Source organism: Anser cygnoides, chromosome 7, assembly GCF_040182565.1.
Source record: "Anser cygnoides isolate HZ-2024a breed goose chromosome 7, Taihu_goose_T2T_genome, whole genome shotgun sequence".
In the NCBI taxonomy this organism is placed as follows: Eukaryota; Metazoa; Chordata; class Aves; order Anseriformes; family Anatidae; genus Anser; species Anser cygnoides.
The window spans coordinates 24713777-24741526 of record NC_089879.1 but is presented as its reverse complement, the minus strand read 5'-3'; the positions used below and the strand labels follow the sequence as shown (position 1 = coordinate 24741526).

At 58.9% G+C, this 27750-nt stretch overlaps 4 protein-coding genes and 1 long non-coding RNA gene across 8 annotated transcripts in view; 3 read left to right on the top strand and 2 right to left on the bottom strand.

The window, feature by feature from the left end:
* The first annotated feature begins 423 nt into the window (after nt 1–423).
* Nucleotides 424–10766, top strand: PPA1 (inorganic pyrophosphatase 1). Its single transcript, XM_048069582.2, has 11 exons — nt 424–582; nt 773–837; nt 3419–3472; nt 4007–4126; nt 5428–5514; nt 5808–5934; nt 6451–6578; nt 7907–7992; nt 8200–8269; nt 9382–9421; nt 10454–10766. Exons 1-11 carry the CDS (start codon nt 519–521, stop codon nt 10483–10485), a joined length of 873 nt encoding a protein of 290 aa, XP_047925539.1. The 5' UTR covers nt 424–518; the 3' UTR covers nt 10486–10766.
* Nucleotides 823–11886, bottom strand: LOC106030677 (uncharacterized). The gene is made up of 3 exons (XR_007165435.2): nt 11745–11886; nt 3078–10123; nt 823–2505 (listed from the first exon to the last, which is right to left on the bottom strand). It is a non-coding gene; the product is annotated as an uncharacterized lncRNA (long non-coding RNA).
* On the top strand, nt 10985–14328 carry SAR1A (secretion associated Ras related GTPase 1A). Its single transcript, XM_067000880.1, has 7 exons — nt 10985–11127; nt 11296–11369; nt 11886–12005; nt 12430–12495; nt 13097–13200; nt 13600–13731; nt 13852–14328. The coding sequence occupies exons 2-7, from the start codon at nt 11312–11314 to the stop codon at nt 13966–13968; spliced, it is 597 nt and encodes a 198-aa protein (XP_066856981.1). The 5' UTR covers nt 10985–11127; nt 11296–11311; the 3' UTR covers nt 13969–14328.
* Nucleotides 14329–14567: 239 nt separating this feature from the next.
* On the top strand, nt 14568–17219 carry TYSND1 (trypsin like peroxisomal matrix peptidase 1). Its single transcript, XM_067000872.1, has 4 exons — nt 14568–16359; nt 16453–16583; nt 16691–16870; nt 16957–17219. Exons 1-4 carry the CDS (start codon nt 15209–15211, stop codon nt 17160–17162), a joined length of 1668 nt encoding a protein of 555 aa, XP_066856973.1. The 5' UTR covers nt 14568–15208; the 3' UTR covers nt 17163–17219.
* Nucleotides 17220–17386: 167 nt separating this feature from the next.
* The window catches only part of ASCC1 (activating signal cointegrator 1 complex subunit 1), a 32073-nt gene continuing 21709 nt past the window's right edge, over nt 17387–27750 (bottom strand). For 3 of the 4 annotated variants that reach the window (XM_067000870.1, XM_067000871.1, XM_067000869.1), the window contains 9 exons: nt 19694–19739; nt 19468–19582; nt 19293–19380; nt 19097–19193; nt 18882–18992; nt 18581–18787; nt 18369–18431; nt 18073–18213; nt 17387–17981 (listed from right to left, as the gene is read on the bottom strand). In XM_067000870.1, coding sequence (XP_066856971.1) covers nt 17836–17981; nt 18073–18213; nt 18369–18431; nt 18581–18787; nt 18882–18992; nt 19097–19193; nt 19293–19380; nt 19468–19582; nt 19694–19739 — 1014 coding nt within the window. In that variant the 3' untranslated portion in view covers nt 17387–17835. Of the gene's footprint in view, nt 17982–18072; nt 18214–18368; nt 18432–18580; nt 18788–18881; nt 18993–19096; nt 19194–19292; nt 19381–19467; nt 19583–19693; nt 19740–21624; nt 22635–27750 lie in introns of those variants that run through there. The other variant, XM_048069393.2, reaches the window with a different exon arrangement.

The window sequence follows — 27750 nt, the reverse complement described above, 5'->3', positions numbered from 1 at the left end:
GCTGTGGTGGGCTTGGCGGACCATGCCACCCCATGCTGTTGTGGCCATGCTGGACCATGCCATGCTGTGGTGGCCCTGGTGGACCATGCCATGATGTGGTGGTCTTGATGGACCATGCCACCCCAGACTGTTGTGGCCATGTGGTGCCATGCCACACTGTGGTGACCTTGGTGGACCCTGTCACCCCATGCTGTGGTGGGCTTGGTGGACTACACCACTCCATACTGTGGTGGCCTTGGTGGACCATGCCATGCTGTGGTGGCCTTGGTGGACACAGGTGGACCACCCCACGCTGAGGCGCCCACGCTGCGCCGCCCCTTCCCCTCAGCGCCCCCCTCCCGCCCCCTGCGCACGTCACCCCCCACACGTCACCCGGCGCCACGTCACTCCCGCAGCGGGCGGGGGGGGCGGCTCACCCCTGCGCCTATGCGGGCCGCGCATGCGCAGCGGGCGGCACGGCGCTGAGGCGAGCGGCGCATGCGCAGAGCGGCGGCGCGGGGCGGCGTGTGAGGGGAGCCATGGCCGGGTACAGCGCGGAGGAGCGCGGCGCTCCGCACAGCGCCGGGTACCGCCTCTTCCTCAGTGAGTGCCCCCTGCACCCCGCACGCCCTCCCCGCATCCCCCCATCCCCCCATCCCCTCCCGGGCCGCCCCGAGCCGGGGGGGTGCTCCCGGGGGACCCCCCCAGGCCCCCCTGAGGCCCCCCTAAGGCCCCCCTGAGGCCCCCCTTAAGGCCTGAGGCCTGGTGCTGAGGCGCTCCGCTTGCCTTGCAGAGGACGCGGCCGGGCGGTACGTCTCCCCCTTCCACGACATCCCCCTGCGCGACGGCGGCGGCGAGGTGAGCGGGGCCGGGCCCCTGGGCCAGGGGTTGACGGGATTTGGGGGTGTCCGGCTCCAGGGGGGCGTTGGGAGGGGGGCAGGGGTCGTGTCCCCCCCCCCCCCCCCCGTGTTCCTGCCCACCCGGTGACACTGAGCCACCCTGGCTGTGGCTTCCACGCAGCTGAACACCTGGACCCACGTAGGGGTGGGCTACAGGCACAGGGTGTGCATCACGCGCGGGTTCTAACCGCTGTGAGGTCATTTTTGTGCCCGTAACCTGCCCAGCGCCAGGCGAGGATGCGAAGCTGTGGCTGTGGCTGCACCCCAGGACCTCAGGAGGAGCGGCTCGCCTGCCACGTGCTGCTTGCGCCCTGCCAGCGGTTAGTCGTGTCAGGCTCTTAAACACCGCTGCCCGAAAAACCAAAGCAGCTCAGTTCTGTGGTCTGCTCTCAGCTTTTTTCCAGGGATAACTCACGCTCCTCACTTCTGTAGCTTGCTCATTCTTTTAACAAGTACTAAAAAGCCACGCAGCTTGAGAAACAGCGTGGGTTTGGATGCTGAAAAGGACACACTAGAGAGCCCCACGTACAGGTTAAAGAGTAGTTTTCCTGTGTTCTGTTCCTGCCCTTGCACACTGCAATACTTGGGTGAGGTCTTGAATCCCAGTGTGAATCCTTCCTGAGGTTTTCTCATCCTCTTTGCCATTCCCTGCTTTGAATTTCTTTTCTTTTTATAAGGCAGGGCAAGCTGTAGGGGAGCGTGCTTACGTGTGGTACCTCTGCCTTGTCTGAGGGCGGTTTGGGTGGGTGTAGAGAGGGCACAAAGAGCAAATGACCTAATGATACGCAGCCCGTTAGGCTGATCTCTGAGTCCAGCTGCTGGCCGCTGTCCTGCCCAGGCCAGTACTGAGAATCTCTCTCACGGAGAAAATGGGTGTAACACGGGCTGCTGAGGGGAAGGAGGGAGAGCCACCAGGCCCTTGTTTGCTGCCCGCGGCCAGCAAAAGGAAAAAGGAGAATTGTGGTCAAGGAGGGAGGCGAAACACTTTCTGCAGGTAGTTGGTAAAGGAGGCATCCGAAAGGTAACTCAGAAGGGAACATTCAGGTGGTATTACAAGTTGCAGATGCTCGTAGGATAGAGCTGGGGAGCAAGCACCGGGTGAGAAGGGTTTCGGTGGCCTGGTAATGATTAACACGCAGAAGGGGACGATTGCTGTGCCTTCAGGCACAGAGTGCTGCGCGCCAGCGCCTCGGTGCCAAGTCATCGAGAGAGAAGCGAGCTGAAATTGCACAACTGATCACGCTAGAGCTCGTTCTTTCTGTCGCTGGAATGCTCTGCAGGGATTTTACTTGTTACTTAGCGGGTTCGTTAGCTGCAGTAGGGAGCACAAGGCTACCTTGCTGCGTGTCTGGTGCCTTGATCTTTATCCTTAGACTTCTGGCACTGAGCGGATTATCGCGGGGAGTTTTTTCGGCCTCGGGCTGGGATGTGCTGACCTCATCTGTACCTGTGCGTCTGGTCCCAAGGAGCGACCTTGGCCGCCTGTTGGGTGTCCGGGGCCGAGCCAGGTCTGGCACTCGGGGCGCTGGAGCTGGGGGATGGCGAGTGGAGCTGAGACGTGCCCCCAGGTTGTCCCACCTGCCCTGCCCAGCCATTTGTGGTCATCTCCTTCCCTTCCTCCACTTACCTATAAGTAAAAATAACTTTTATTTTTTAATATCCTTTTCTGTTTAAATTGCAAATGAGCAGTGCCTCCCCCCCCCTGCCCCCCCCCCCCCCCCAATTAAGAGGATGCAATAAACTCATTAGGGAGGCACGTGATGTAACAGCACTCATTGCACAGTAGCAATCTATTTGTGGTGCAATACAGGTGCAAGGGTTTTAGCGTGCCCCATGTTACCTTTGCAATGCTAATGCTGCTTACCCTGGGGATTAGAAACCTGGCGGGTGCTGGGGAGCAAGGTCTGACTTCTTATTAAAGGCCATAATCTCCTCCAGTAGTGCTCGTTAAGGTGCAAGTGTGGAAGAGCCCTGGTCCTCCGGGCCCAGCTGGAGGCAGGGGTTACCCATAAGTGAGGTCCTGCCAGGTGTGGGGACAAATAATGGGGAGGAAAGCTCTCAGTCATTTGGGATGTTATGTAGGTGCAAGTATTACTAAGGACATGGCTACTGCAGGCATCTCCTGCTCTAAATGGTCAGGGTGGCTCTTGCTGTAGGAGCTACACGCCTCCTATTTAATGATTGTGTCTAAAACCTCACCTTGTCTCACCCAGTGTTGTTTATGCAGCTGGCATCAGTTCGCTCCAACTCGCTGTTCTGTGAAAAGATGACAGGGATGTTCTCAGGTGGCACCTGGTAGAAAGCGTGCAGAAAGCTTGCAATCTAGCTTAACCTCATGGGATTAAAATCTGAGTAATGACACGTGACTGACTTAGACTGTGGGACTTCTGTCAGGTGTTTCAGAATTGGCACTGGGGGGAAAAAAAGGCAAAAAGTTCTGGTTTTCTTACAGTCTTCCTAGTGTTCATGCTTACATGTCTGCTCTGGTATGGTGTGGTATTGAGGTTCCTCCCCATTCACTGATGTTTTGCTTTTTTCAGAATGTGTTCAACATGGTTGTGGAAATACCTCGATGGACAAACGCTAAAATGGAGGTAACTTATTACTACCATTCCTGCCTGAAGTGCTTCAGCTGACTAGTCTGTGAATAATCTTGGGCTTTGCTGCTTCTCTCCTCCCTCCTGCCTCCTGAAGAACAGTCTAGCATCGGTGGCTTTGTAAAGAAAGTGATTGAGTCCCAATAAATAAGGCCTTTCAAAACCTGCCTTCCTGCAGAGTTCGTGTCAAGGAGGTTCTCTAGACGCAGTTCCGACTTCTCATGTAAATATTTGCCTAATGCTAAAAGCTGAAGTCTTGCAGGAGTCGTAATCACTTAGTATTCTTCTGTGGCTCCTGCTTAAAGCGGCGTGTAACCGGTCTCACCCCTGTGCCTGGTTCTGACATCAGTAAGCCTGCTGAAATCTGTACCCAGGGGATGCAACAGGAAACGGGGTTGTCCAGTGCTCACGTTGGCCCCGGTGTCAGCTCCTGGCTCCCCGGCCTGTCAGTTAGCAGCCAGCTTCCTGGAAAAAATCACTGCCGTTTTCCTCGAGAGCAAAGTAGAGAGCCTGATGTAACTTCTCTTTCAGATTGCGACAAAGGACCCCTTAAACCCAATTAAGCAAGATGTGAAGAAAGGAAAACTGCGCTACGTAGCCAACGTGTTTCCCCATAAGGGCTACATCTGGAATTACGGTGCTCTCCCGCAGGTACTGTACCTTGTCGCTGTGCCTCGCTCTTCCTCGTGTCTGCTTGTGTGCCTCTGACCCCTGCCAGCTGAAAGTCTGAGCTGCAACTCATACATTTGCAACTGCACCTGTAGTCTTGCCAACCAAGGGGACCTGTTAAGAAAGCAGTGATGTTTGCAGGTGGAAATCTCCAGGGAGAGGCTCGTAGCTGGTGCTGTAAACAAGCTGTTGGAAAAGAGAGGACAAGCAGCAGGTGCGAGTGAAGTACAGGCAGAAGGCTCACAAAGGGCATCTGGCAGTGCCACGTGCTCCCTTCCCTGCCCGGTAAAGCTTTAGGACCTAGTTTTAAGCCAGCGATCCAGGATCTAGGTGTGCAGTGAAAATATGAGTACTACTTGTGTGGAATTGTAGCATTTGAACCCTTCGGCCGGTCATGTGTTAGTGGCCTGAAGAAATCTGTGCTTCAGGGGAAAGGGGCTGAGCTTACAGCTGCCTCGCAGAGATGTGTGATGGAGATTGTGGAGAGTCCTTCAGTGCCACGCGTCCCAGTGACCTGAATGCTCTCACTGCATCACAAGGTCTTGACTGTCACAGTCATGTCCTGGCACGCAGGGATTTGGGAAGAGCGTTTCTTTTTCTCTGTCTGAGCAACCTTAGAGGTAGGTGCTCCTTATGGTGAGAGTGGACCCTACGTCCTTTCTCTCCTGATCAGAAGTGTGTTGTAAGCAGCTGTTAATTTCGGAGGCATGGCTCCAGTACCTTCTGGAGCCCTGTCTTCCAGCCTGCGAGCGCTCGCAGCTTCAGGTGAGAGGCAGTAGGACGCTAAGTGGTGTAGAGTATGTGATCCCAGGTTCCCATTTCTGCTCTGGTGTAACAGTGTTCTTTAATCCTTTGACCAAAAGGAAGCAATACACCCTATCTGTCTTCCACCTCTGTTGGGCTGCTATCTGGAGTTCAGGAAACTTCTGTTAAGGAATGAATAGGGAGAGGAGCAGGCAGGCAGCCAAAACAGTGAGTATTCTTCCTAGATGGGAGCTTCACCTTTATGCGGCTGTTTAGCAGAGGAGGAAGTCTGAGAAGTTGTTGAAAGAAGGTTTGTCAGTGGGAGGGACCAGTTTGCCCCGGTAAGATAAGAACTTTGATTTGGATTTAAGCTGCATTTGCAGGAAAGTGTAAAACCATAGCACGACCATTAGCCCTGAAAGCAAGTGTGAAGTGGGTCATCATCTGTATCTTCCAGGCGATTGCTTGTGTAAAATAAACCTGCCTTTTGTTTCTTCTTCAAACGCATTCGGTGTGTGGTTTTTGCTTTGTTTATGCAGACTTGGGAAGACCCAGGTCATAAGGATGAAGGTACTGGCTGCTGCGGAGATAACGATCCGATCGATGTGTGCGAAATTGGAAGTAAGGTAATGCGTTCTGAAGGTAAATGTGGTTGGCGGCTCTGGAGCCCATTGTTCAGAGGTGTTATTCAGTTCTTATCTCCTGTATCTTAAGAATGTGATGTTTCCTCTCTTGTCTTTGGAGATGGTTGATGAGATCTTAGAGCGAAAGCCTTGTGAGCCGAGGCTTGCGAACCGCTGATAAGCGACAGCAGATTTGTGGTACAGGGCTGCCCGCTGAGCTCCTGACAGCTTGCGCTGCCTCCTGTTGCATGTTCTCGGACGTGTGGGTGCTGACAACAAGTCTTCTGTCCTCGCAGGTCTGCTCTCGAGGGGAGGTAATCAAAGTGAAGGTGCTGGGCACGCTGGCACTGATCGATGAGGGCGAGACAGACTGGAAGATAATCGCTATCAATGTTGAAGACCCTGAGGCAGGCAACTATAATGGTAGGTGGCAGGAGGGAGGAGCAGGGCTGGTCCTACCCCTTCTCCACTGGGTGCCTGCAGGAAGCTTTCGGGGCAGGATATGGACTTGCTCCTGCTCTGTCACCGTGCTTATCAGATGCGATATTGGCTGCGAAAGCAGAACAGGACGTTATCGTCCTCTAGCAAAGTGATACACTACTGTTTATCACAGGTTAGGAGACCTTTGCACGGCATGGTATCTCGAAGAAAAGGCTGGCTGTTCAGCCTGTCCTCCGAGTGGAAGGAAGGGGGGGTTGCTCAGCAAGTCTCATCAAAGCTGTGTAAATGTGTCTGTGCTCCTGGGGGAAGCCAGGCTTTGTTCTGAAGCTGAGACACCAACTTCCCTCTCCACGTGCAGGCATCCGCTTTCTGTCTGTCCTGCAACCTGTCCAGGATGTCGCCAAAGCTCTGTGAGGAGGGGCAGCTCAAAAGAGCAGGGCGGTAGCGGAGTGACCTGTGCTGTTGGATCTGGGTCACAAACCTTTTCTCCCTGCCTAGATATCCATGATGTCAGAAGGATGAAGCCTGGGTACTTGGAAGCTACAGTGGACTGGTTCAGACGATACAAAGTACCCGACGGAAAGCCAGAAAACCAGTTTGCTTTTAATGGTGAATTTAAAGACAAGGTAGGGTCAGTGTTTGCATTACTGCGACCCGCACAACGACTGAGCTCTGGGTGCACGGGCACTTGAACGAGTAGTTGCTGAGGGCTGGGGATATAGCTGCCCTCGTTCTTCCTGCTCCAGCCTCCCCTTCTGCTTGTTTCCAGGCTGGCGCTTGCAGGGATACTGGGAGAAAAAGCACAGGGTTATCGCCCCACTACTGTTGGATATTATCAGTCTGGCTTCTAGATGACGTTCACATGAGATGCCTTCAGGGCTGGCAGCCTGTCAGAACCAGGCTGAAAAACACCGGGTTTATTTGCTCCTGCTCTGGAGCAAAGGCCACTTGATGTCACCCTTTGCTTCAACGTGCGATAGACTGCAGTGGAACGAAGCCAGTGCCCAAGGGAGGCGAATGCGGGAGTGAAAATGTTCGTTCAGGCCTAAATTGTAACACTGGCCGAGTGTTCCCCATGCCCTTTGAGTAAGGGCTCTGCCTCAGCAGCACAATTCCTTTGCCTCTACCTGTTCTCTGTGTTAGTCAGGTAACTTACTGCTCCCAAACGGGAGCCCTCCTCAACTCGTGGTGCTAGGCTGGGTGGGCTGGGCCATCTTGTTGCCCCTCAGACTGGGTGAAACTGGAATCGAGGCAGAAAGCAGGGACGAGGCTCCTCGCACGTGTTGCTGCGGTGTTTTAGTTGGCTTTGCGCTGCGTCAGACCAGGATATTTACTGCTGGTGTTCCTGCTGGGACGATCGCCTGTGCTCCAGCCTCCAGCTGACCTGTTAGCACTCGGGTATATACTACTACTAAGGGAAAAAGCTGTGATCTGCTTGGAAGCAGGCTGGTTTTCAAATAGTTACAGAGCTAGATTAGCCGCGTGTCTCTTCCTGTTGATATGAGCAGCACTGGAGCTGCTTGCCTAGAGCAGAGGAAAGCTGGCAGGTTGGTCAGGACCAACTGGCTGCTGCAGACAAACAGAGCGAGGAGCTGCGGGGCGGGGGTGCTTTTGTAAGGCAGCAGTGGCCCAGGACTAGAATATCTGCGTTCAGTTTCTCTTGGCTTCAGGCTAGCTAGGCGACCTTGGCACGCCCGCCCAACTTGGAAGTAAAACACTTCTTATTGTAAAGTCCGTGTTGTTTCAGCTGGTGTGTGCTGGGAGGTTGCTGTTGTTCACGAAAGGCAAAGTAATGCAAGAGATGTTCCAAGAGAGTCTCTTAGTTTCTGACTCTGGGAGGTATTGTCTAAAATCGGCCTGTAAATACTGGCCTCTTACTCCACGTAACTGCTAGTCTGGGGAAAATGGTGGAGAGCTCGCACCTAACTGTGTTTGTCCTCATCTTCGTTTTCAGGATTTTGCAGTGAACGTCATCAAAAGCACTCACGAACACTGGAAAGCTTTGATAGCTAAAAAAACTGACGGAGGAGAGATCAACTGGTAGGTTAACGCTGCTTGCTGTGCTCGCTCCTTCCCCGTGAGCCCCAGTGAAACTTCCTTTCCTGACTCAACACGCTCTCTGTTAGCTGCTCGCCATCCCAGCAGGCAACCGGGCAACTCCGATAACGATTCTTGGTATTCCGTTGTCTGACACTCGTGCGGGGAGGCTTGGCCTTCACGTTCTGACGAGCGACCTTTCTCTTCCAGCACAAACCTGACGGTCTCAGACAGTCCCTTCTGCTGTAGTCAAGAGTGTGCTAAAGCTACTGTGGATGCAGTAAGTACCAATTCGGGTGTCCTAGCGCCAGTGGCAGAGCAGTGTGGTTTGTGTGGGGCCGTAAACTGCCATCTCAGTAAGAGCAGCCTTACCCTGCATGCTTAGAAAGTTTTGGATGACTGAGCACAGCATCTGTTTCTGGTTAAATAAGATGGATGCGGAGCAAGTCAGACATTCTTCCAGAGGCTTCTCCTCGCCCTTAGTCATCCGGGAGAAGGAATCCAATCCAGTGTGAAGGGCTGCATTTCTGACCTGGAGCTTGGCTGTCAGCTGCTCAAAGAGTATTTAAATATTTGGCCTTTCAAGAGCTTCACAGCACAGGTCACCCTGTGAGATCAGAGAGCCTAATTTCTGAGAGACCTGCAGCCGGGGACCATGCCTCCTTTGCAGTGGAAAACTTGAGGTTCCCAGAGTAATGCCCTTATCCTGAGTCAGGGCTCAGCTGAATCTCCTGAGGCTTGTGAAATTACCAGTGTTGGCAACTTAAAAGTGGTTGGAGGAGTGGGGCAGGAGAATCGAAACAGAAGTATTGCTTCAGAGCATGGAAATGTGACTGGAAACCAGAATCTCTCCGTAGACTGGTGTCACAGTCATCTGCTTAGCTCTTGGCTGTAAGTGCTTGTATCCTCTGGTATCCGAATTGCTGGAAGTTTTTGAAAGTGGAGTGCTAGCGGAGCTTGTCACCAGCCAGGGCCCCTTGTCTGTCTGCTTTTTCAACATCAGGTGAAAGCTCTTCTGAGGAGTTTCCCGAGAGTCCTTTGTATCTCTTTCCACCCTTACATAGTATGTTTAAGTAAAAGAAGCAGAAGGCAAGCTGCAGGTAGCATTGCGGACGGTGGCTGGTTGCGGTCAGAAACAGATGGCCCCGTAGCGTGAGGGGAGCGAACGCCCGCACCCAGGGCAGAGCCCCAGCGGCACGCCGGGCACGTGCAGGGGGGGCTGTGTGATGACAGGACTCGTCCTTCGCTGCCTGCCACAGGCTAATTTATGCAGCTCAGATCCTAAACTGTGCTCAAAAAAGATTTGTGCAGCCCTAAGTGGTGTCCGGTGAGCCGCAGTCAGGAGGCTGAACTGTTAGCAGTTGCTGCCTGCTAATCCACTTCTCATTTCAGGCACCACCCTGTACAGCTGCCAACCCCATCCCACCAGAAGGTAAGTCGGAAAGCCCACGCTACGTTCTGATGCAGGCTGGAGATTGCCTCAAAGGAATCATCAGTAGGAAAGTGAGGGTTTGGTGGCTTGGTTTGGCTCTAGCAGTGGGAAAAATGAAGGACCTTGTCAGACTCTGATGCTGTTTGAATGCTCCGTCACTTCTGTCGTGGCCTCATTTCATCATTTCGATATGTGAGGCTGGTTCCGTGGGCAGTCAGCAGGAGGTTGGAGATGCTGTAGTTTGCTCCAGAAGAGGTTTGATGTGTAGCAGACCCTTGGAGAAGAGCACTTCAGAGGAGTGAAGTGCAGTGACAGCAGGGTTTTCATCAGTTCCTCTGGAACAGGTTCACCAGTATGCTCAGTGCAGGCGAGGTGAGGAAGGGAAGCACTTGATCTCCGTGAAGGGAAGAGGCAGAAAGTGGCCATGACTTCGGTTCTGCAGTTGCTGCCGATCGCATTTCTGTCACGGAGCAAGCAGCAGCTGCGAGCTGGTAGCGAGGCTTTCTACGTGTCAGGACCCTGTCCCTCATGCGGGGCATGACCGCGTAGGAAAATGACAACTGTGGGACAAATCCTGGGGCAGCTGTCACCTCGTCCTCCTGTGCGAGATGTCCAGGGCAAGGGCGACCTCGTGGCAGCATTGAGAGCCTGCGGCTGTAGGGCAGGAAGGGGAACAGAGCTGTCCTCCCGTCTCTGTTAAAGCTGTAAAGGAATTGAAGTTAGATCTGTAAAGGATTTGGAAGGAATCGTGACTTGTGTTTCGGGGTGTGACTCAGAAGGGAGGTGGCCTTACCTCCCTGAGTCAGGTGAGCGCAGGGGAGCCTGAGCTGGCCGCGGCTGAGTCACGGCGCTGCTCCCCGCGGCCAGCTGAGTAAGGTGACTTCTCGGGGAGAACAGCGCACCCACACACACACCCGCAGGCCCTCCAGGTTGCATAAGAACCTGTTGGATGTGTGGCGGTGCCGGTGGGGTTGGTGCTGAGCTTGTGCTGAGGCAGAGGACTAACCCCCCCTTTTTTTCTGCCTCTTACAGTGGACAAGTGGTTCTATTACCCCAAAAACTAAGGAGCGGGGATGGACGCTGAGCCAGCTGTGTTCCTCCAGCGGAGCCGCCCTGCCCAGTAGCCCAGAAACCTAGCTTTGGTGTCAACGAGCAGACCTTGTCTCTAATTTATGCCGCCTAGAACTGCCCCCAGCCCCGCTGCCCGGTGCGTCGAGCCTGGGGGGCGGCTGGGAGGCTCACCTCCCCCCCCGACCCGCCACTTGTGCCCCCACAGCACCCGAGGGGGGTGAGGCCGGCCCGGTACGCGTAGTGTGGGTGCTGGAAATAAAACTACTGAACCCTCGCTGCGCCTCGCTGCTTGCCGGGGGCGGCTGAAAGGGGAGGGGGGCGGAAAGGGGAGAGGAGGGGCGGAAAGCGGCCGGGGCGGCGGCGGGGCTCGAACCCGTGGCCCTGGGGCGGGGGGGGGGGGGGGGGGGGGGGGGGGGGGGGCGGGACTTGAAGGGAGTGGGCGGGGCTTGGGATGGGGGCGGGACTTGAGGGGTGTGGGCGTGGCTTGGGGAACGAGGGGCGGGGCGTGACGTCAAGCCCGAGGGCCGACGTGGGAGCCAGCGCGGCGGGCCGGAAGCGGGCGTGACGCCATTTCCGGCGGGGAGCTGGCGGCGGAGGAGGCGGCGGCGGCGGAGCGGGGCCGGGGGCGGCCGCAGGTGGGCGGGGGGGGGCGGGGGGTCCTCGGGGGGCCGCGGGGCCCTTACGGGGTCCTTGCGGGGCCGCTCCGGTCCTTGTGGGGCCGGCCCGGCCCTTACGGGCCCCTCACTGTGCCCGCGGGCCCGGCCCGGTGCCCGCCCCGCATCGTGCCGTGTGTGTGCCCGCAGGTGTCGGCCGGCAGCGATGTCGTTCCTGCTCGAGTGGCTGTACAACGGCTTCAGCAGCGTGCTGCAGTTCCTGGGTGAGGAGAAGCCGCCCCCGGAGCCCCGCCGCCGGGCCGCGGGAGCCCGTCCAGGCCGGGTCCCGGCCCAAAATTGGGGAGAAATCGGGTTTTAGGGGGTTATCCTGAGGCAGGGATGTCCTACTTCACGCCTTGCACTTTTTTCCTCACTAACCTGCTGCTATCCCTTACGAGTTTAATTATAAACCCGTAAAATTACCGTTTTTGGGGGCAAAAATGTGAAATTTCCATGTTTGTGGGCAGAATTTCCGTGTTTAAGTACCCCCTGTGGGCAAAAACTGCTCTGTACCCGTCGTACGGGACGCTTCCCTGCGTGCTCCTGCAAAAACAACAGCTTACGTACAGAGGTCGCGAAACGCCTGCAAAATAACTCACAAAATGCCGGGTTTCCTGGCAAAATCCAGGGCAGGAGTTGCCGCTTTTTTCCCTGGAAGCTGTCCTGGAGCTCCGGGATTGGGATTCGCGTCCCCAGATGTTCCTGCGCCGCTCGATGTGCGTGTCTCTGCTTCCTCGCAGGGCTGTACAAGAAGTCTGGCAAGCTCGTCTTCCTGGGCCTGGACAACGCCGGCAAAACCACCCTGCTGCACATGCTCAAGGACGACCGGCTGGGCCAGCACGTCCCCACGCTGCACCCAAGTACGTGGGGCGCCCGGGGGGCTTCTGTGAACGCTCCTGGGACGGCAGGTCTTCAGGGCGCAGCTGAAACGCGTTGGTGTCACACGCTGACGGGCGTTTTCCCCTCAAATATAAAGTGGGGAGGCGGAGAACCGGCGTGGTTCAGTGAACATCGTGAACCTGTCCTGGGGAGGGAGAGGGTCTCTAGCGAAACGTGTACCAGAGGATGAGCACTGCAGATTAAAACGTCTCCCTAAGTGGGGAAGGGTCGAGAAATTATTTCCTCCCGTTGTGATTTCATGCAATAATCTCAGTGGCTGAATTCTACAGGGAAAGGATATCTTATATAAAAAAGTGCGATGTTTGTATGCGTCCCCAAAAATCTCTGGCCATGGCACCTTCTCTGCCTCCCTGAAGCGCAGCCTTTATTTTTTTTGCCTTTCAGCATCAGAGGAGCTGACGATTGCTGGAATGACCTTCACGACTTTTGACCTGGGTGGGCATGAGCAAGGTAAGCACCAGCTTGCCCAGCTGGACACACCAAGTGGGGTCAGTCCTCCGATTTCCCCGAAATTCTCCTGCCACCTTAAGAAAACTCTGCCAAAACGTAATGCGGGAGAGTGTTAGCAATTAGCGCTACCTAATTATTTGTTGCCTGGAAGTGCTTATGGAGCTATATGTGGAAATAACCTCCTGGCTCCAGGAGACCTGTTATTTCGGTGGCTGAACGCTTGTGCTTTATTCTGGCAGTTTGGGGAAAAAAAAAGCTGCCAGCTCACGCTCTGCTGCCTGAAATATTTTTAGCCGTAGAAGACTCAGATGTCACGGGATTATTCTTTTGAATAATGGCTGAATTTTTATCTTTAGACTTAGTTTGTTGAATTTCCCCCCCCAAAAAAAAAAATTCTGCTTGCTTTTTTAATGCACACCTTTCAGCTGCTCCAACCCCAGGGTTTCTCAGGGGCTCCAAATGTGCCTTCCCCTTCCGTGTGCTGCCTCTGTCCAGCAAAACGAGCCGGCGGCTGGACGGGCAGGGCTGTCCTCATGCAGTGTCCCTGTCCGTGTCCCCTGGAGGCACGCTCTCAGGGCGGTGTCTGTCGCTTGCCTTGCAGCCCGCCGCGTGTGGAAGAACTACCTGCCGGCCATCAACGGCATCGTCTTCCTGGTGGACTGCGCTGACCACTCCCGGCTCATGGAATCCAAAGTTGAGCTGAACGTAAGCCCGGCTTTTTCCTTCTTTCACCCTCAAGCAGCTAAACCAGACAAATCTCTTCTGTTTTTGGGGCAGAACTCGTGGGTCTTGTGCTTTGGACTTGCCCTCCCAGTGCACCTCTTGCACCGGCGGTGTCCAACGTGTGTTGCTGTGGGGATCTTTTGTGCAGGGGCTGAAGCAGGCTGGGTGCCCTCACTGTGGGATCCTTTAAACAATGTTGGAAATGGACCCTGTGTTTAGCTAGAGCTTTCTTCTGCCAGACCTTTTGGGAAAAACCCCACCCACGGGAGCGCTTTAGCACCAAAAAATAACCCCTGTTGGTGACAGAGCTCAAAGAAACAGTTGTCTGCAGTGATGGGCGCTGGTTCTGCCTCAGCCTGACTCGTCTTCTCTTGCTCGCAGGCGCTCATGACAGACGAAACAATATCCAACGTGCCAATCCTCATCCTGGGTAACAAAATCGACAGACCAGAGGCCATCAGCGAGGAGAAGCTGCGGGAGATCTTCGGGCTTTACGGACAGACCACGGGAAAGGTAGGGTGGGGAAGCAACGTGGGGACGAGTAGCTGAGGGGATTGAGGGTTTGCTGGCCAGGTGACGGTGCTGCCCTGGGGCAAGTTCTGAGAGCGCTGACCTCTGGCTGGGCTTCCGCAGGGAAACGTGCCACTGAAGGACCTGAACACGCGCCCCATGGAGGTGTTCATGTGCAGCGTGCTGAAGCGGCAGGGCTACGGCGAGGGCTTCCGCTGGCTATCGCAGTACATTGACTGACGCAGAGCGCGGGGCTCCTCCGGACTGATCCCCTTCGTGGCTTCCCGCGGGCTTCCCGAGGCCGCGGCAAGCTTTCCAAACGCGTACTGGCATTGACCGAGAGACTCCTGGCTGCACCCGCCCCGCCGCACAGTGGTGACACGCAGCTCTTTTCCCCTGCCCGGCGGGGAGGCGGCGCGGCCCCGCGCGTCGTCCCCGCGGGAGCTCCTGGTGACAACGGGGCTGGCGGGGCCGGGGCGATGCGCTGCCGCGCGCCGCGCCGCTGAAAAAGAGCGAGATCTCACCACTGTGGTCAATTGACTTAAAGAACAACACGGAAAACAAAGCAATTATATTTTTTAAAGAAATCGTTCACGTAAACGGCGTCCCTTCTAACTTTTTAGTTTAACGTTCATCCTGTTTAGTCCAGAGTCCGTTTAGGGTTGTTTTTTGTTTTTTTTTTTTAATATATTTAACGATATTATTTAGATCTTTCGCAAATTGCCGAACAAAGCATCATGGTATTAGAAGTCCTCAGCAAACCTAGCATTCGGGCTGTGAGCCGAGGGCACCGTGGGGACGGCGGCCGAGCTGGCGCGAGGCACCGGGATTTCATTTCCAGCGGGGAGGCGAGAGCCGCGGAGCCGTTCTCGGTGCCCGTAGCGTGGAGGTGTCTGACATTTGCATATCATAAGGTGGTTAATGTAGGCTTAAACCGGTTTCTTTTATACTCTTCTTTTTTTTTTTTTTGTCGGAAGTTTCATGGCTGTCTAGCGCTCACGTTCAGTTCAATAAAGACGTGTCTTTCTCCTCCGAAGGGGTGCGGAGCCTCCCTCTAGCCCGGCTGCGCGGCGGCTGGGCGTGCTCGGTGATAGTGCCCCGATCCATGCGGGCCCCTCGCCGCAGGAGCTTTGGCTGCGGATTTAGGACCTGGATGGACGGGAGTCGTGGAGCAACACAGGATGGGGCAGACGGAGGCAGGTGAACGGGCTGGAGGCCAGGCTTGGTCCCTGAGCACACCAAACCCTGCAGCTCCGAACCCCTGGGGGGCAGCACAACGCGTTCTGCAGGGGCTGGCGCTGCGTCTCCAGGAGAAGCAGCAGCGGTGCACCAACAACCCCCTGCATCCCGCACCCGATGCGTCCCACACCCGATGCATCGTGTGCCCCGCTGCATCGCGGCGCTGCCATAGCGCGGCTGCAGGGGGCGGTGGCTGCTCGCAGGGCCCCGCGCACCCTCCTGCGCCACGTCGGCGCGCTGCATGCCGCCCCGCCTCCGCCTCGGGACCGTGACACCGGCACGCCGCACCAATGGTGGCGGGAGGCGGTGCCGCGCGTCACGCGGGGAGCGGCCGTGGGGGCGCAGGGCGGCGGGCCGTGCAGTGCATTGCTCGCGGTGCATCGCCTGCGTCGCCCGCGGTGCGGTGCCGGGAGGCGCTGCCGCCATGTCGGCGGAGCTGCCCTGCTGCGTGGTCAGCGTCGGCGAGGGCCCCGAGCCCTGCAGCTGCAGCGGGGTCATCCTGTGCCGCGGCCCCGGGCTGGTGCTGTGCCACGCCGCCGTCTTCTCGCCCTTCCTGCAGCCCGGCCCGGAGGCCTGGTCCCGCCTCGAGGCCCCGCTGACCTCCGTCCTGCTGCCTGGCCTCCGCGTCCGCGTCCTGCACGCCGCTCCCAAGCCTGACACCCCGCCTGCCCTGCAGGAGCACGAGGCCCAGCCTCTCGCATTAACACGCTGCGAGGCCTTTGCCCAGGCACTCACAGGGGTGGCGGCGAGCTGGTGCGGCGGCGGGGAGGCCGAGGGGGAGGCCGAGAGGGAGGCTGCCGCCGTCTTGCCCTGGTTCGCTTGGCTGCGGGTGCCCGGCCTCGACGCGCCGGGCGGAGGCTGGACGCCCTGGTCCTCCGCCGGCGACCTCCGCAAGGGCGCGGCGCTGCTGGCCTGCGGCTCGCCCTTCGGCGCCCTCTGCCCCGACCTCTTCCTCAACACCCTGAGCAGCGGCGTGCTGAGCAACGCGGCCGGCGAGGGCAACACGCTGCTGCTGACGGATGCCCGCTGCCTGCCCGGCACCCAGGGCGGCGCCGTCCTCGTCGGCCCTGCGCACTCCCAGCCCCGCGTGGTGGCCGTCATCGCCGCCACCTCCTGCGGCGCCGGTGGGCCGGGGCTGGCGCTGCTCTGCTCGCTGCACGCCGTCCTGCGGAGCAGCCGCGGCCTCCTGCGGCAGCTCGGGGAGCCCCCCGCCCCGCCGGCCCCGCTGGCGGCGGTGCCTGGAGCCGCGCCGCTGGGCTGCGTGGCGCTGGTGGAGAGCGGCGGCGCCTGGGGCTCAGGCACGCTGCTGGCCCCGCGCCTGCTGCTCACCTGCCGGCACGTGCTGCAAGCCGGCGCCACGACGCGCGTCACCCTGCGGCCCCACGGCAGCCGGTGAGCGCAACCAGCAACCAAAACCCCCCCGTTCTGTTGTTGTTGCTGCTTCAGGCTCTAATTTTGTTTTTCCCACCCGTAACCCCACTTCAGGGCCACCGTCCTGCAGGCTCGCCCGGTGTTTGCCACGGCCGAGGCATCCCCCTTCGACGTGGCCGTGCTGGAGCTGCAGGAGCGCGCCCCCGGCTTCCAGCCCCCCCGCCTGGCCTCTGCCTTCCAGCCCGGTAAGCACCAGAATCATGGGGGGGGGGGACACATGGGGTATTTGTGGGGAAACCAGGGCATCTGGGGGCCATGCACAGAACCCCGATCTCACCCGGCTGTCGCACAGGGGAGGCGGTGCTGGCGCTGGGTTTCGGGGCGCTGGGCCGGGCGTGCGGCCCCTCGGTGACCGGGGGGGTGCTGTCGGCCGTGGTGGGGGCCCCCCCGGTCATGCTGCAGAGCACCTGCGCCGTGCACGCCGGCTCCAGCGGCGGCCCCCTCCTCGCCTCCAGCGACGGACGCCTGCTGGGTAAGGCCCTCTTCCCCTTGTCCCCCCCAGTCCCCCTTTTAATGTGTCCCCCCCCTTTGGTGACATCTCGCCCCCTCCCCATCCAGGGATCGTGGCCAGCAACGCGCGGGACAACGCGGCGGGGGCCACCTACCCCCACCTCAACTTCTGCGTCCCCATCACCCTGCTGCAGCCCCCCCTCGCCCGATACCTCCGCACCGGGGACCCCGCTGCCTTCGCCCCGCTCGATGCAGGGGACGAGGGGGCACGGGCAGCCTGGAGGCTGCAGCAGCGGCCCCCCAGCAAGCTGTGACCCCCCCACCCCCCAAAAAAATACTGGGGGGCTGTTTCTATAAAGACTGTGACTCAAGCCCTGGTGTCCCCTGGTGCCCTCTGCAAGCAGACTGGGGGGGGGGGGGGTATGAGGGTGCCCCCCACCATATAGGGGAACCCCCTGGCCCCATGCATTTGGGGAGGGGGTTTCGGTGTGGTATGGGGGGGCCATATTTGGGGCTGCCAGGAACAGGCGGGCGAGCGTTGGACACAGCACGGGGCGTTTATTTCACAACACCGCAGCAGCGCGAGCACAGCACGGAGATGGGGGGGCTTGGGGGCCAGGTGTGGGGGGGGGGCAGCTTGGGCTGGGGGGTGGTTTGTTGGTGTTTTTTTTTTCTTTTTTCCCCATTTTTTGTCCCAATTTTCATTTATTAGTGCAGTTTTTGACCACGCTAGGTTCTACCCCCCCAAATAAAATAAAATAAAATAAAAAAGCACAAAGGGGGGGGGGCGTGAGCTCGGCCCCACGCCGCTCGCTTCCCCCCGAACCCCCCCGAACCCCCCTGCCCGCCGTGGGGCCGGCCCGGGCGAGCGCCCCCTCGCCCCGTCCCGCCCGTGGGGCCGGGGGGCTGCCCCCCACGCGCTGTTCTCGGGGGGGCGCCGGGGAGGGGAGGCCGCCCCCCCCCGGCCGTGCCTCCCCCCCCCCGCTTCTACCAGATGTAGCCTCCGTCGTCGCCTTCGCCCGCCTCGGCCTCCTCTTCCTCAGCCTCCTCGCCGGCCTCCTCGGGCTCCTTTTCCTCCTCGTCCTCCCAGCCCACGCTGCTGCCGAAGTCTCCCGAGAAGCCCGCGGCGTCCTCTGCGGCCACGGGGCAGAGGCTCGCGGCGGGCGGCAGCCTCCCCCCCGCCTCCCCCCCACCGCTGGCCTCCCGCAGCCGGGCGCTGCTTACCGCAGTCGGGGCGGCCGCGGGCGCGGGTGCCGCTCAGCTCGGTGCCGTGCTGCTGGTCCACGCACCAGCACTCCCCGCCGCCCGGCGTGCACTGCGCCCGCCGGTAGTACCCGTCCTCGTCGCAGCTGGGGATGAAGGCGCCTGCGGGAAGCCGGGAACCCCCCCCCCCCCGCCGCGCCCCGAAACACGTGCAGTGCGGGAACACCCCCGGCACCGAGACACCGCCACAAAGGTGGGGGGGGGGGGTTAGGGGGGCTGGGCAAGGGGCGCGAGGGGTCCCCGGGCCCCCGACTCACCCGGCGGCTTTTGGGCGGCTTCTTGCATCTGCAGCTTCTCCAGCTCCCGCAGGCACGGCGGCTCTGCAGCGGCATCGTGCGCTCAGGAAGGCGTCTCCCCCGCAACCCCGGGGCGCGCACCCCCAAAAGGCCGTGCGTCCTCCCAGCCCCACAGCGTGCACCCCCCGGGCCCCGCAGCACGTCCCCGTGCCCCCAGCCCCCCGCGCACGCACTTTCCCTCCAGAAGCAGAAGCACCACTCGGCGGCGGAGACGCGGCCGTCCCTGGAGGCGTCGCAGGAGTTGAAGAAGGCGCGCACGCACGCCTCGTACTTGTCCAGGTTGATGGCCGCCAGCTCGGGCTGCTCCAGGAACCGGTCCCCGCTGGTGTCCAGCCGCCCGAACATCCACCCCACCGCCTCCTTGCAGCCGGCCGCCAGCGCTGCGGGGGGGTGAGGACGTGGCCCCATGGCTCACCCGGCCCCACAGGGACGGGGGGAGCTGGGGGGGGGGGGGCGCGCAGAGACGATACGCACCGGTGCCGGGGGTCCCGCCGGAGCCGTTGTGCTTGGCGTTCTCCCGCAGCAGCTGGAACCAGTCGCGCAGCCGCTCGCCCAGGTCGGCCAGATCCTGCCCCGTGCACGGCTCTGCGGGCACAGAACACGGCGTGGGGGGGATTTCAGGGGGGGTGTTGCAGCATTTGGGGGGGGCACCCCCTTTCTGAACCTGCGGTTGCCCCCAGAACGCTCACCCTGCTTGCTGTCAGCGGGGGCCGGGCAGGGGCACTGCCCCTCGCACCGCGCCGTCAGCTGCTTGCCGGCCAGGCACGCCTGCTGCTCCAGCTTGCACTGCGAGGGGGGGGGGGGGAACACATTGCAATAATTCGGGGGGGACACGCGACACGCCCCCCCCCCCCCCCAAAATATTGCCACCACCGCCGTGCTCACCGCTGAGCTGTACGTGTGTCCGTCGGAGCCGCAGACAGGCGCCAGCGGGGCGGCATGGCAGGGCTTGCAGCCCCCGCGCTGCTTGATCCTGCAAAGGCAGCGGGCGCTCAGGAAGCCCCCAGTGGGGCTGCTGCGACCCCCCCCCCCCCCCGAAAAAATACCCCCTGCCCCGTACCTGTGCTCCAGCTTCTTGCGGCTGATGCACATGGCGCGCTGGTAGCCCTGCGCCACGCACACCTTGTGCCGGCTGCATTTCACCTTCTGGCAGGGGTCCTTGGTGGTGTCCAGTGCTGTGGGGGGGCAAGGGGGAGGGGCACAGGGTTTTGGGGAGCAAAAAGCCACGTTTGGGTGCTGTGTCTGTCCCCTGTCCCCCCCCCAAAAAAAGCAGGGCAGGGTGCTACCTTCATCTGTGGACTGTCCGTCCTCCCAGCTCCTGATGTAGTCATCCTGCGGGGCACAGGGGGGCAGCTGCCGGGGGGCCCCCCCGCGCCCACAGAGCCCCCCAGGGTGCTGCAGGGGGGCCGGGGGGGTGCAAGCGGCATCCCCAGCCCGGCAGGAGGAGCAGGTGCATTGCACGCGTGCACTGCAAGCAGCTGTGCGCTGCACAGGGACGTTGTGCACACACGCAGGCACTGCACGCCCCTGTGCATTGCACACGGGCGTTGCACAAACACATGCACTGCACATGCCCGGCGCTGCACGCAGACGTATGCACTGCACACCCGTGCACAGCACGCACACACACACACACTGCACACGGGCACGCAGCGGGTGCTTGCATCCTCATGCACCGCACCCCCATGCACTGCACAGGCACACACTGCACACCCCTGTGCATTACACAGACGGATGTGTTGCACAGCCCCGTGCACCACACACACACACTCATGCACAGACCCATTCATTACACACCCCTGTGCATTGCACATGCACATCCCTGTGCGCTGCACATCCTGGTGCATTGCACACCCCCGTGCATTGCACAGGCACATCCTCACGCATTGCACACCCCCGTGCACTGCACATCCCTGTGCATTGCACACCCCTGTGCATTGCACACGCACATCCCCATGCATCGCCTATCGTGGTGCATTGCACATCCCCATGCATTTTCCACCCCTCTGCATTGCACATGAACATCCTGGTGCAGTGCATCTCCCGGTGCACTGCACATCCTTGTGCATCGCACACCCCCATTCACTGCACACCCCCATGCACTGCACACAAACATCCCGGTGCATTGCACATCCTTGCGCTCTGCACACCCCCATTCACTGCACATCCCCATTCACTGCACATACACATCCCGGCGCATCGCACATCCTGGTGCCTCGCACATCCCCATTCGTTGCACATCCCGGTGCTTCGCACCCCCCCCCATGCACCGCACGCCCCCGTGCACTGCACACCCACCCCCGCCCCCCTCTCACCTCCACCTCCTGCTCTCCCGGCCGAGGCGGCCCGGCGGCAGCGGTTATGCAGAGGGGGAGAGGCCGGAGGCTGGGGGTGAGCCGGGCGCCCCGCAGCCCCCCGCCGCCCCCCGGCCCCGCGCGGCTCACTCACGTCTCGGAAGCGGTTCCAGTGCCGGATGCGGCCGCCGTACTGCGCGATGGAGGACAGCCACTGCTCGTCCTCCAGGAAGTTCCCGGCCGGCCCGCTGCCCGTGCCCGTGTGCCGGTGGAGGTGCCGGTGCCGGTGGCGGTGCCGGTGGCGGTGGCGGTGCCGGGCAGCAGCAGCAGCAGCAGCGCCAGCAGCCCCCGCAGCGCGCCGCAGCCCCGCATCCTGCCGCAGCGCCGCCGGGAGCCGAGCGGGGCCGAGCGGGGCCGAGCGGAGCCGAAGGGAGGCGAGGGGCGGCGAGCGGAGCCGAGCGGAGCCGAGCGGGGCCGGGCGGGGCCGGGCGGGGGGCGAGGGGCGGCGCCTGCACCTGCGCGGCGGGGGGGGGCCGCGGCCTGGGGCCGGCCTCAGGCGCCGAGCGCCAAGCACCAGCCCTCGGAGCCCGCGTCCGCAGCGCGCCAGACCCCAACACACCAGACCCCAAGTCCCCAACACACCAGACCCCAACACACCAAATCAAAACACCAGTCCCCCAACACGTCAGCCCTCAGACCCCAAACCTCAGACCTCAGCACACTAGACCCCAAGACACCAGACCCCAAACACCCCAGACCCCAACACCCCAGCCCTCAGACCCCAAGACACCAGGACGCCCCGTGTGTTAGCGCCGACACAAAACTCGCCCTCACGAGTACGCACAAGCAGCCCTGAGGCGCAGCTCTGTCAGGTCATGACAGGAATGGTTTTAAAATGAAAGAGGATAGATTGCGCCGAGACATGGTGACAGGAATGGTCTTAAAGTAAAAGAGGGTAGATTGAGACTAGACATTAGGAAGACATTCTTCACTCAGAGGGAGGTGGGGCCCTGGCACAGGCTGCCCAGGGAGGCTGTGGAAGCCCCGTCCCTGGAGGTGTTCAAGGCCAGGCTGGATGAGGCCCTGAGCAACCTGACCTAGTGGTGGCATCCCTGCCCATGGCAGGGGGTTGGAAATGGATGATCTTTGAGATCCCACCCAACCCAAACCATTCTGTGATTCTGTGACACAAACTCCCCCTCACGAGTACGCACAAGCAGCCCCACTCCCTGTCAAGCCATTCCACCCCCCTTGAAAGCGACGCCTTAGTTTTCCATTTATTCTTTTTGCCCTCACGAGGGTGGCTGCTCCTCTTACTGACCGCAAAAGCAGCAGCCACTCTGGGGCTGGAAGCATCGCTTTGTAGCAGTGAAACCACCTACACGCTCCGAAGCGGTCACTGGAAACAGTTCCCTTGCCATAAGCGCTTTCCCATTCACAGCTGCGTGCCGGAAGTTTGATTACAGAAACTATCAAGCAACCGGAGATAAACACTTTGCTTTTGAAGGGAATTAATCTATTTGGAGATCAACATCACACAGGCACGCTGCTGTAGATCCATGCAGCGCCTGACCTCGATACCGCGCTCCGGGGAGCTCTCCTGGATTGTGCATGCTTATGTAAAGCACAGGCTTCCTCCTCTGAAACACAGCCACGCTAAAGCAGGGTGGTGCCCCCCAAAGCCAGTTTTTCCAGCTGTTTTCTTGGAAAACAAACTCATCTGGAGTTCCTGGGTTCCTGTCCAAAATCCTCGTCCTATAAAACCGTACTGTTGTTGGTGCGCAGAGCGGGCCCACAGCGGCGGTCACACTCCCGTTCAGCAGAAGTTCAGCTGCCCCGACGTCGCGTAGTAGCCGGAGGCGTCTGTGGAGAACCTCTGGGAGAGCCGAACCGCGTCCAGCTGCACCTCGCCGAAGTAAAAGTGCTCAAAGAGCTGTAGGAGAGGAGAAAAAATGTTTCGGTAGCTCTGAGAGAAACGCAGCCTGCAGCTGCTCCATCGACCGCTTCCACGAGCTGCTCCTGCAGAAAGCCCCTACTCGCAGACTTACCTTTAACAAAACTGCTCTTAAAGGTTTCCACCCCTAGGGACTGCATTTAGCCTTTAACGCGATCGACGTACGAAACAAACTCCTCTTTTTGAGCAGCAGCTGCTCAGCCCTTCCCCGCGGCGAGCCCGGTTTGCCTGTTCACCGTCCCAAAGGCCGCCAACCTGGGGCACGCCGCGGTCGCAGAGCGAGGCCGGGATGGTTTTTCCCCCTATCCAGGCCACGAGACGAGCGGCTTAGGGTGACGGCTCAGCCCTAATTCAAAGTAGCAGGCTGGAGGGGGAAGGATCGCTCCATGCCAGCACTGACCCCCTCTGCTCAACAAATCCTCCTTTGTTCGGCAGGGGCTTGAGCGCAAATTAAGGAAAGCGAGCCGGTGCTCGGGCCCGATGGTGTGCCTCTGCTGATAATCCCATCTACGGGGCCAAGCAGAAAAATGGCATCTGAGTTTCTCACAGGGAAGTTCAGCAGCATTACTGGAAAGGCATCGACGTGAAGTGCTCTTCCGCTTCCAGTAAGACTCAGGAAATGGCTCTAGCTGGGAGCATCCGTCCTGCCTCAGGAATAGCTTTTGTCTCCCTAGGAGCGGAGAGGATAATTTCCAAATCGTTTAAGGTGAGGGCTACAAACACTAATGGCTAGCAAAAGCCAACACATTAATTAAATTATGGCCCCTGGTGCCAGCGGTGCATCAATTCCTACCTACTGATCACAAACCCAGAGCACAAGCACCTGGAGGACGCGGGTTTCTCGGTGCCGGAGGGTTCAGCCGTGGCCCAGGAGGGGTGGCTGCTGGAAAGAAGTTATTCCAGGGGAGCATCTCCACCAGGGAGCGGAGGAAAAGAGGAGCCACGACTGCCACCATGCAAACTCCATTTGATACGATTAAAGATTTATACAATTAAAGATTAATTACGTTCCCAAAAGCCTGCGTGCTTCTTGTTAGAGGACTTGGGATAAAATGCCTCATTAATAAGAGATGGTAGGGAGGAGGCTGGTCTCCCCTCTCTTCTCCTCTGTGCAGGGCTGAGAAAGAAAGACGGCTTCCCCGCGGTCAGCCAGGGAGACAAACCTTCCCCCTGCTCCCCTCGCCTCCGGCACGTCGGCTGGGAAAGGCCAGCACCGAGTCCCCGACGGCACCGCCCGGGTCACGGCCTCTCCATTTGCACGCTGCTGAGAGCGAAGCAGAGCCCTCGGAGCACTTTGCAGTCCCTTGGCTTCTTCTTTTTTTTCAAATCCACCACCTCTCATGTGTCCAAGCGTGTGTGTGTTTCCCGGTGAGAACACTGCTAGGACTATTGATTTTTGGTAATGTAGCTGTACTTTCTGAGAGTAAACATGCTCCAAGATTTAAAGGACAGCCACAGCCTTTTTTTTTTTTTTTCCCTCTGCTCTCGTTTCGAGCCAGCTTCTCGCTCATGCTTCTCTGCTCCCTTAGGCAACCGGACACCGTGCATGAGGATCAGCCCAAGATCCACCTTGGGCAATCGGGAAAGAGGCCCTCGAACGTCATCCTCGGAGCCTCCAGCGCCTTCCCGACAAGCAGCCATCCCACATTCGTCCCCCGGGGGCTTGGGAAGAGATTTCCAAGGGCTGAGCCTCTGCTTTTGACTTCCACTTCTATTTATCCTGGGGAGAAGCCAAGCAGAGCCAAGAAAGATATTTATATCTCCCACCACGGAAACGCTCTGGTTTCGGAGGAGGCCGATGAGATGCCTCCTGGATGAGCATTTCTGCCTTTTTTTTTCCCCTTTCCCCCTGGAAAAGGAGATAAATGGAGGTTGTCACAATTCACACACAGGCTGGTGAACCCAAGGCACCTGGTCCCTGTCTCATGGTGCCAGGGCTCGCCTCCCCCAAAAAGGCTGCAGAGGAGGAGGAGGAGGAGGAGGCACGGAAACAGAGGGAGCAGCCCGGAGGAAGGCAGCGGGGAGGAAAATCCCCACCACTTTGGGCTGCCGAGGAGCTGCGTCACTTGGCTGGAGCGGGACGCGAGGCTCAGCAACGGCGCTGTGATTCTGTAAATCCAGAGACACCGAGGGATTTACGTCCTCGCTGCCTGAGGAATAAATAAGAGGGCGGGGGCTGGGGATTTTTTAATACCGCAAATGAAAACGAAGCCGAGGGAGGTAAAGGTACACACAAACCACAACATCCTTATCGAAGTCAGAGCAGGAGATCAGAACTGTGCGCTGCCTGGCCTGGATTCTGCCGCTACCGTCAGGATTATTGATCAGTTTCAAAGCCTTACGTTGTCCACAGCAGTCAGCCAAAAACGAGCCATCCTGAGCCCTGCCAGACACGGATGCAAGCGGCCGTGGGGGAATATGGGCAGCAGGACCGCTTAGAGAGGCCAAGCAGCCCCGTGGCCGTGCGAGACTTCTCCATCTCACGAGGGATGGCACACTGGAATAAACAGAGGGTTGTGTAACGCGGGATGAGGGGCGCTGCAGATGAGCAGAGAACAATCGCCCTCCCAAACGCGCTGGGCTACAGCACAACTGCAGTGCCCACGCCAGCGACGGCGGGGAAGGCGCCAAGCCTTGTGCACGCTGCCGTGTTACGGAGCTGGAACCGGCAAACGGGACCGGGAGAGGGGAAGCTCCTGGTGGGAGAAGACACAGAGGGGTTTAAAAGCAAAGCAAAGCAAGGAGACAACCCCCAGGGTCGGCACGGCCGGTCTGGCTGCATGGATTTATGCTAAAAGCCTCTGCTGACCGCCCCAGAGGTCTCCAGGAGGCTGCTGCTCCTTCTCCCCTGTCCTGAGAAATGCATCAAAACCCTTCCTGTCTGCAACCCGAACCAAAGCTACCCCAGACTACAACAGACAGCCCCAAACCAAACGCCCTGCTGGCCCCCGGGAGATGAAACCCAACTGGGCAACGCGTCGAGAGCTGGGAAGTTTGTTCGATTAATGGATTCTTTCCCGTTCTATTTTCACTTTCAAAATATCTTTTCTGAAGCAGTTTGGTGCCAAAAGAGAAATATCTGATTCCTGTATTATTCACTCCGGACACCGCTATGCCAACGATTAGCTGCCAGAGGTTTAATTACGCCTGGAAGCTCGCCAGCAGTAATGCACAAGGCGGCGGGTGGAAAAGGCAGGTGGGCAGGCACTAATCCTGGCAAAATCAGGGAGCGCTTCCTTGCCACAGCTTTTTAAAGGGCCGCTGGCCAAGCACCCCGATTCCTCAGCTAGTGGACGGGTGTTACAGGGCAAAGACATGGCGCAGAGCCGCGAGGAGAGGGTGGGCAGGAGGGCTGGGACGGGCAGAGCACTGCCACGGGGGGTGAGCAGATCGCTGGTTTTGTTCTGCGAGAGTGCAGCTGGCTCTGGAGGGTCTCTCCATCCCCGGCACAGAGCCTAATCCTTCCCCTGGCTTTGGCTTTCAGCCTGTTGCAGGTTTTAAGAGGTGGCAGCAGAGGCCCTTTCACCTCTTTTCCCTTACAGAGAATAAATCGTCCAGCCTTCAGGAGGGAGACGTGCTGGTCATAAAAACCCCCGCAGCCCATCTTTTGGGAGCGCAGCTGATCGGCGCTACAGCCACAGCACTAACTCCTTTATCATTTGCATTCAGCTTGTGGCCTCGAGTCATTTACATTCTCATGCTCTGCAGCGAACCACCGAGACCCGGGATTGCAGACAAGCGAGCACCTTGGGTTAGCACGAGCCCAGGATGGGATGCAAGTCAGCAGCGTCTCCTCTGTGACACGGGAGCAGCCCTCCCGATTAAATCACCCATGCCGTCCCTTGGACAGCAGTCACAGCCTAAACAAATTCTCTCTGAAGAAGCACAGCTAATTTCAGAGCGAGAAGCACGTCCACAGTTCAGGGAGAACGATCCTAGGCGTGTGTGATGGGAGGTTTCTTTTCTGCGCTTTGATTTTCCCCAGACAGAGCAAATGCCACCTAAATGCCACAAAGCCTCGGGTAGGTAAGCAAATGCCACCCCGCGGGTGTTGTGCATATCCTTTACGCAGCAATCACACGGTGACCAGCTCAGAAAGGACCCACAGAGGTCACTGGCGATTCACCTTCCAGGCCTGCCTTCCTCCAGGTAAAGCTGCCTGGGGCCGGGTGCAGGCCTTTTGTTCATCTTTCCCCCTCCAGGGTCTCCTCCTCGGGGCACAGCGTAGCGATGCTCCTGGCGTGCTGCAGAACCTTTGCTTCAGCTCAGGGCTTTGGGTCCTTTCCCCTCCCCGCTGCAAAATCCATGAAAATTCATGCGCTTGAGGAAATCAAACCCTAGTTGCTATGGTGAAAGGCATTCTGCAAACTAAGAAACAAATACAAGTGGGACATTTGGAGGTTACTGGATCCTTGCACATCTTTCAGACAAGAATAAAATGAAAAAAGCCCACACGCTAGCGCATTAAAGGCTCTGCTAACTTCCCAGCCCCAAACACGAGGGATTTACAGTACAACTTCTTTAAGGAAATTAACGATCAACCGCTGCATTTCTCCACAGAAGCCTTGTCCCCACGGCTCCTTGCACTCCCCATTACAGCACACGCAGCAACAGTTTTTAAGAGCCGGGCTTTGGCTTTGCTGCAGTGATGCCAGGAGGCTCGCGAGGCGTGCGGGAACGCCGGGACGAGGAGCTCCATCAATGTGACCTCCCGGTTCTGCTCACAAAGCCACCGAGAGGAGGAGCCGGGCCACGGAGCCAGTAAATTAATTCAGACAGACCCGGGAAATTATCTGGCAGAAGGGTCAGGGCACCTTTGGGATGAACTGCCTACTTTTACTAATCAATGTGTTCTTTCTTTCTTTTTTTTCCCCTGCACTAAATGTGCTGGGTCTCCATCTCTATTAAGGAGCCGCCGTAATTCAACCCCTGCCAGCTTCAGGGAGAGAAAAATAAATGTCCTTTAAGATCAAAAAGGTGATGCTGCCTCAGCTGGCGGCGATCTCGGGGGAGCTCGGGGGTGGGAAGCGGAGGCACCCCCAGCCCAGCTCCACAGCGCCGTGAGGACGGGGCGAGGGGAGCCAGGAGCTTCCCC

Coding starts and splice junctions, on each gene's coding strand:
- SAR1A (XM_067000880.1), top strand. CDS start 11,312: ATGTCGTTCCTGCTCGAGTGGCTGTACAACGGCTTCAGCAGCGTGCTG. Junction 12,006..12,429: donor CGTCCCCACGCTGCACCCAA/GTACGTGGGGCG, acceptor TTTGCCTTTCAG/CATCAGAGGAGCTGACGATT. Junction 12,496..13,096: donor CCTGGGTGGGCATGAGCAAG/GTAAGCACCAGC, acceptor CTTGCCTTGCAG/CCCGCCGCGTGTGGAAGAAC.
- TYSND1 (XM_067000872.1), top strand. CDS start 15,209: ATGCCGCCCCGCCTCCGCCTCGGGACCGTGACACCGGCACGCCGCACC. Junction 16,360..16,452: donor CTGCGGCCCCACGGCAGCCG/GTGAGCGCAACC, acceptor ACCCCACTTCAG/GGCCACCGTCCTGCAGGCTC. Junction 16,871..16,956: donor CAGCGACGGACGCCTGCTGG/GTAAGGCCCTCT, acceptor CTCCCCATCCAG/GGATCGTGGCCAGCAACGCG.
- PPA1 (XM_048069582.2), top strand. CDS start 519: ATGGCCGGGTACAGCGCGGAGGAGCGCGGCGCTCCGCACAGCGCCGGG. Junction 4,127..5,427: donor ATTACGGTGCTCTCCCGCAG/GTACTGTACCTT, acceptor TTGTTTATGCAG/ACTTGGGAAGACCCAGGTCA. Junction 8,270..9,381: donor CTAAAGCTACTGTGGATGCA/GTAAGTACCAAT, acceptor TTCTCATTTCAG/GCACCACCCTGTACAGCTGC.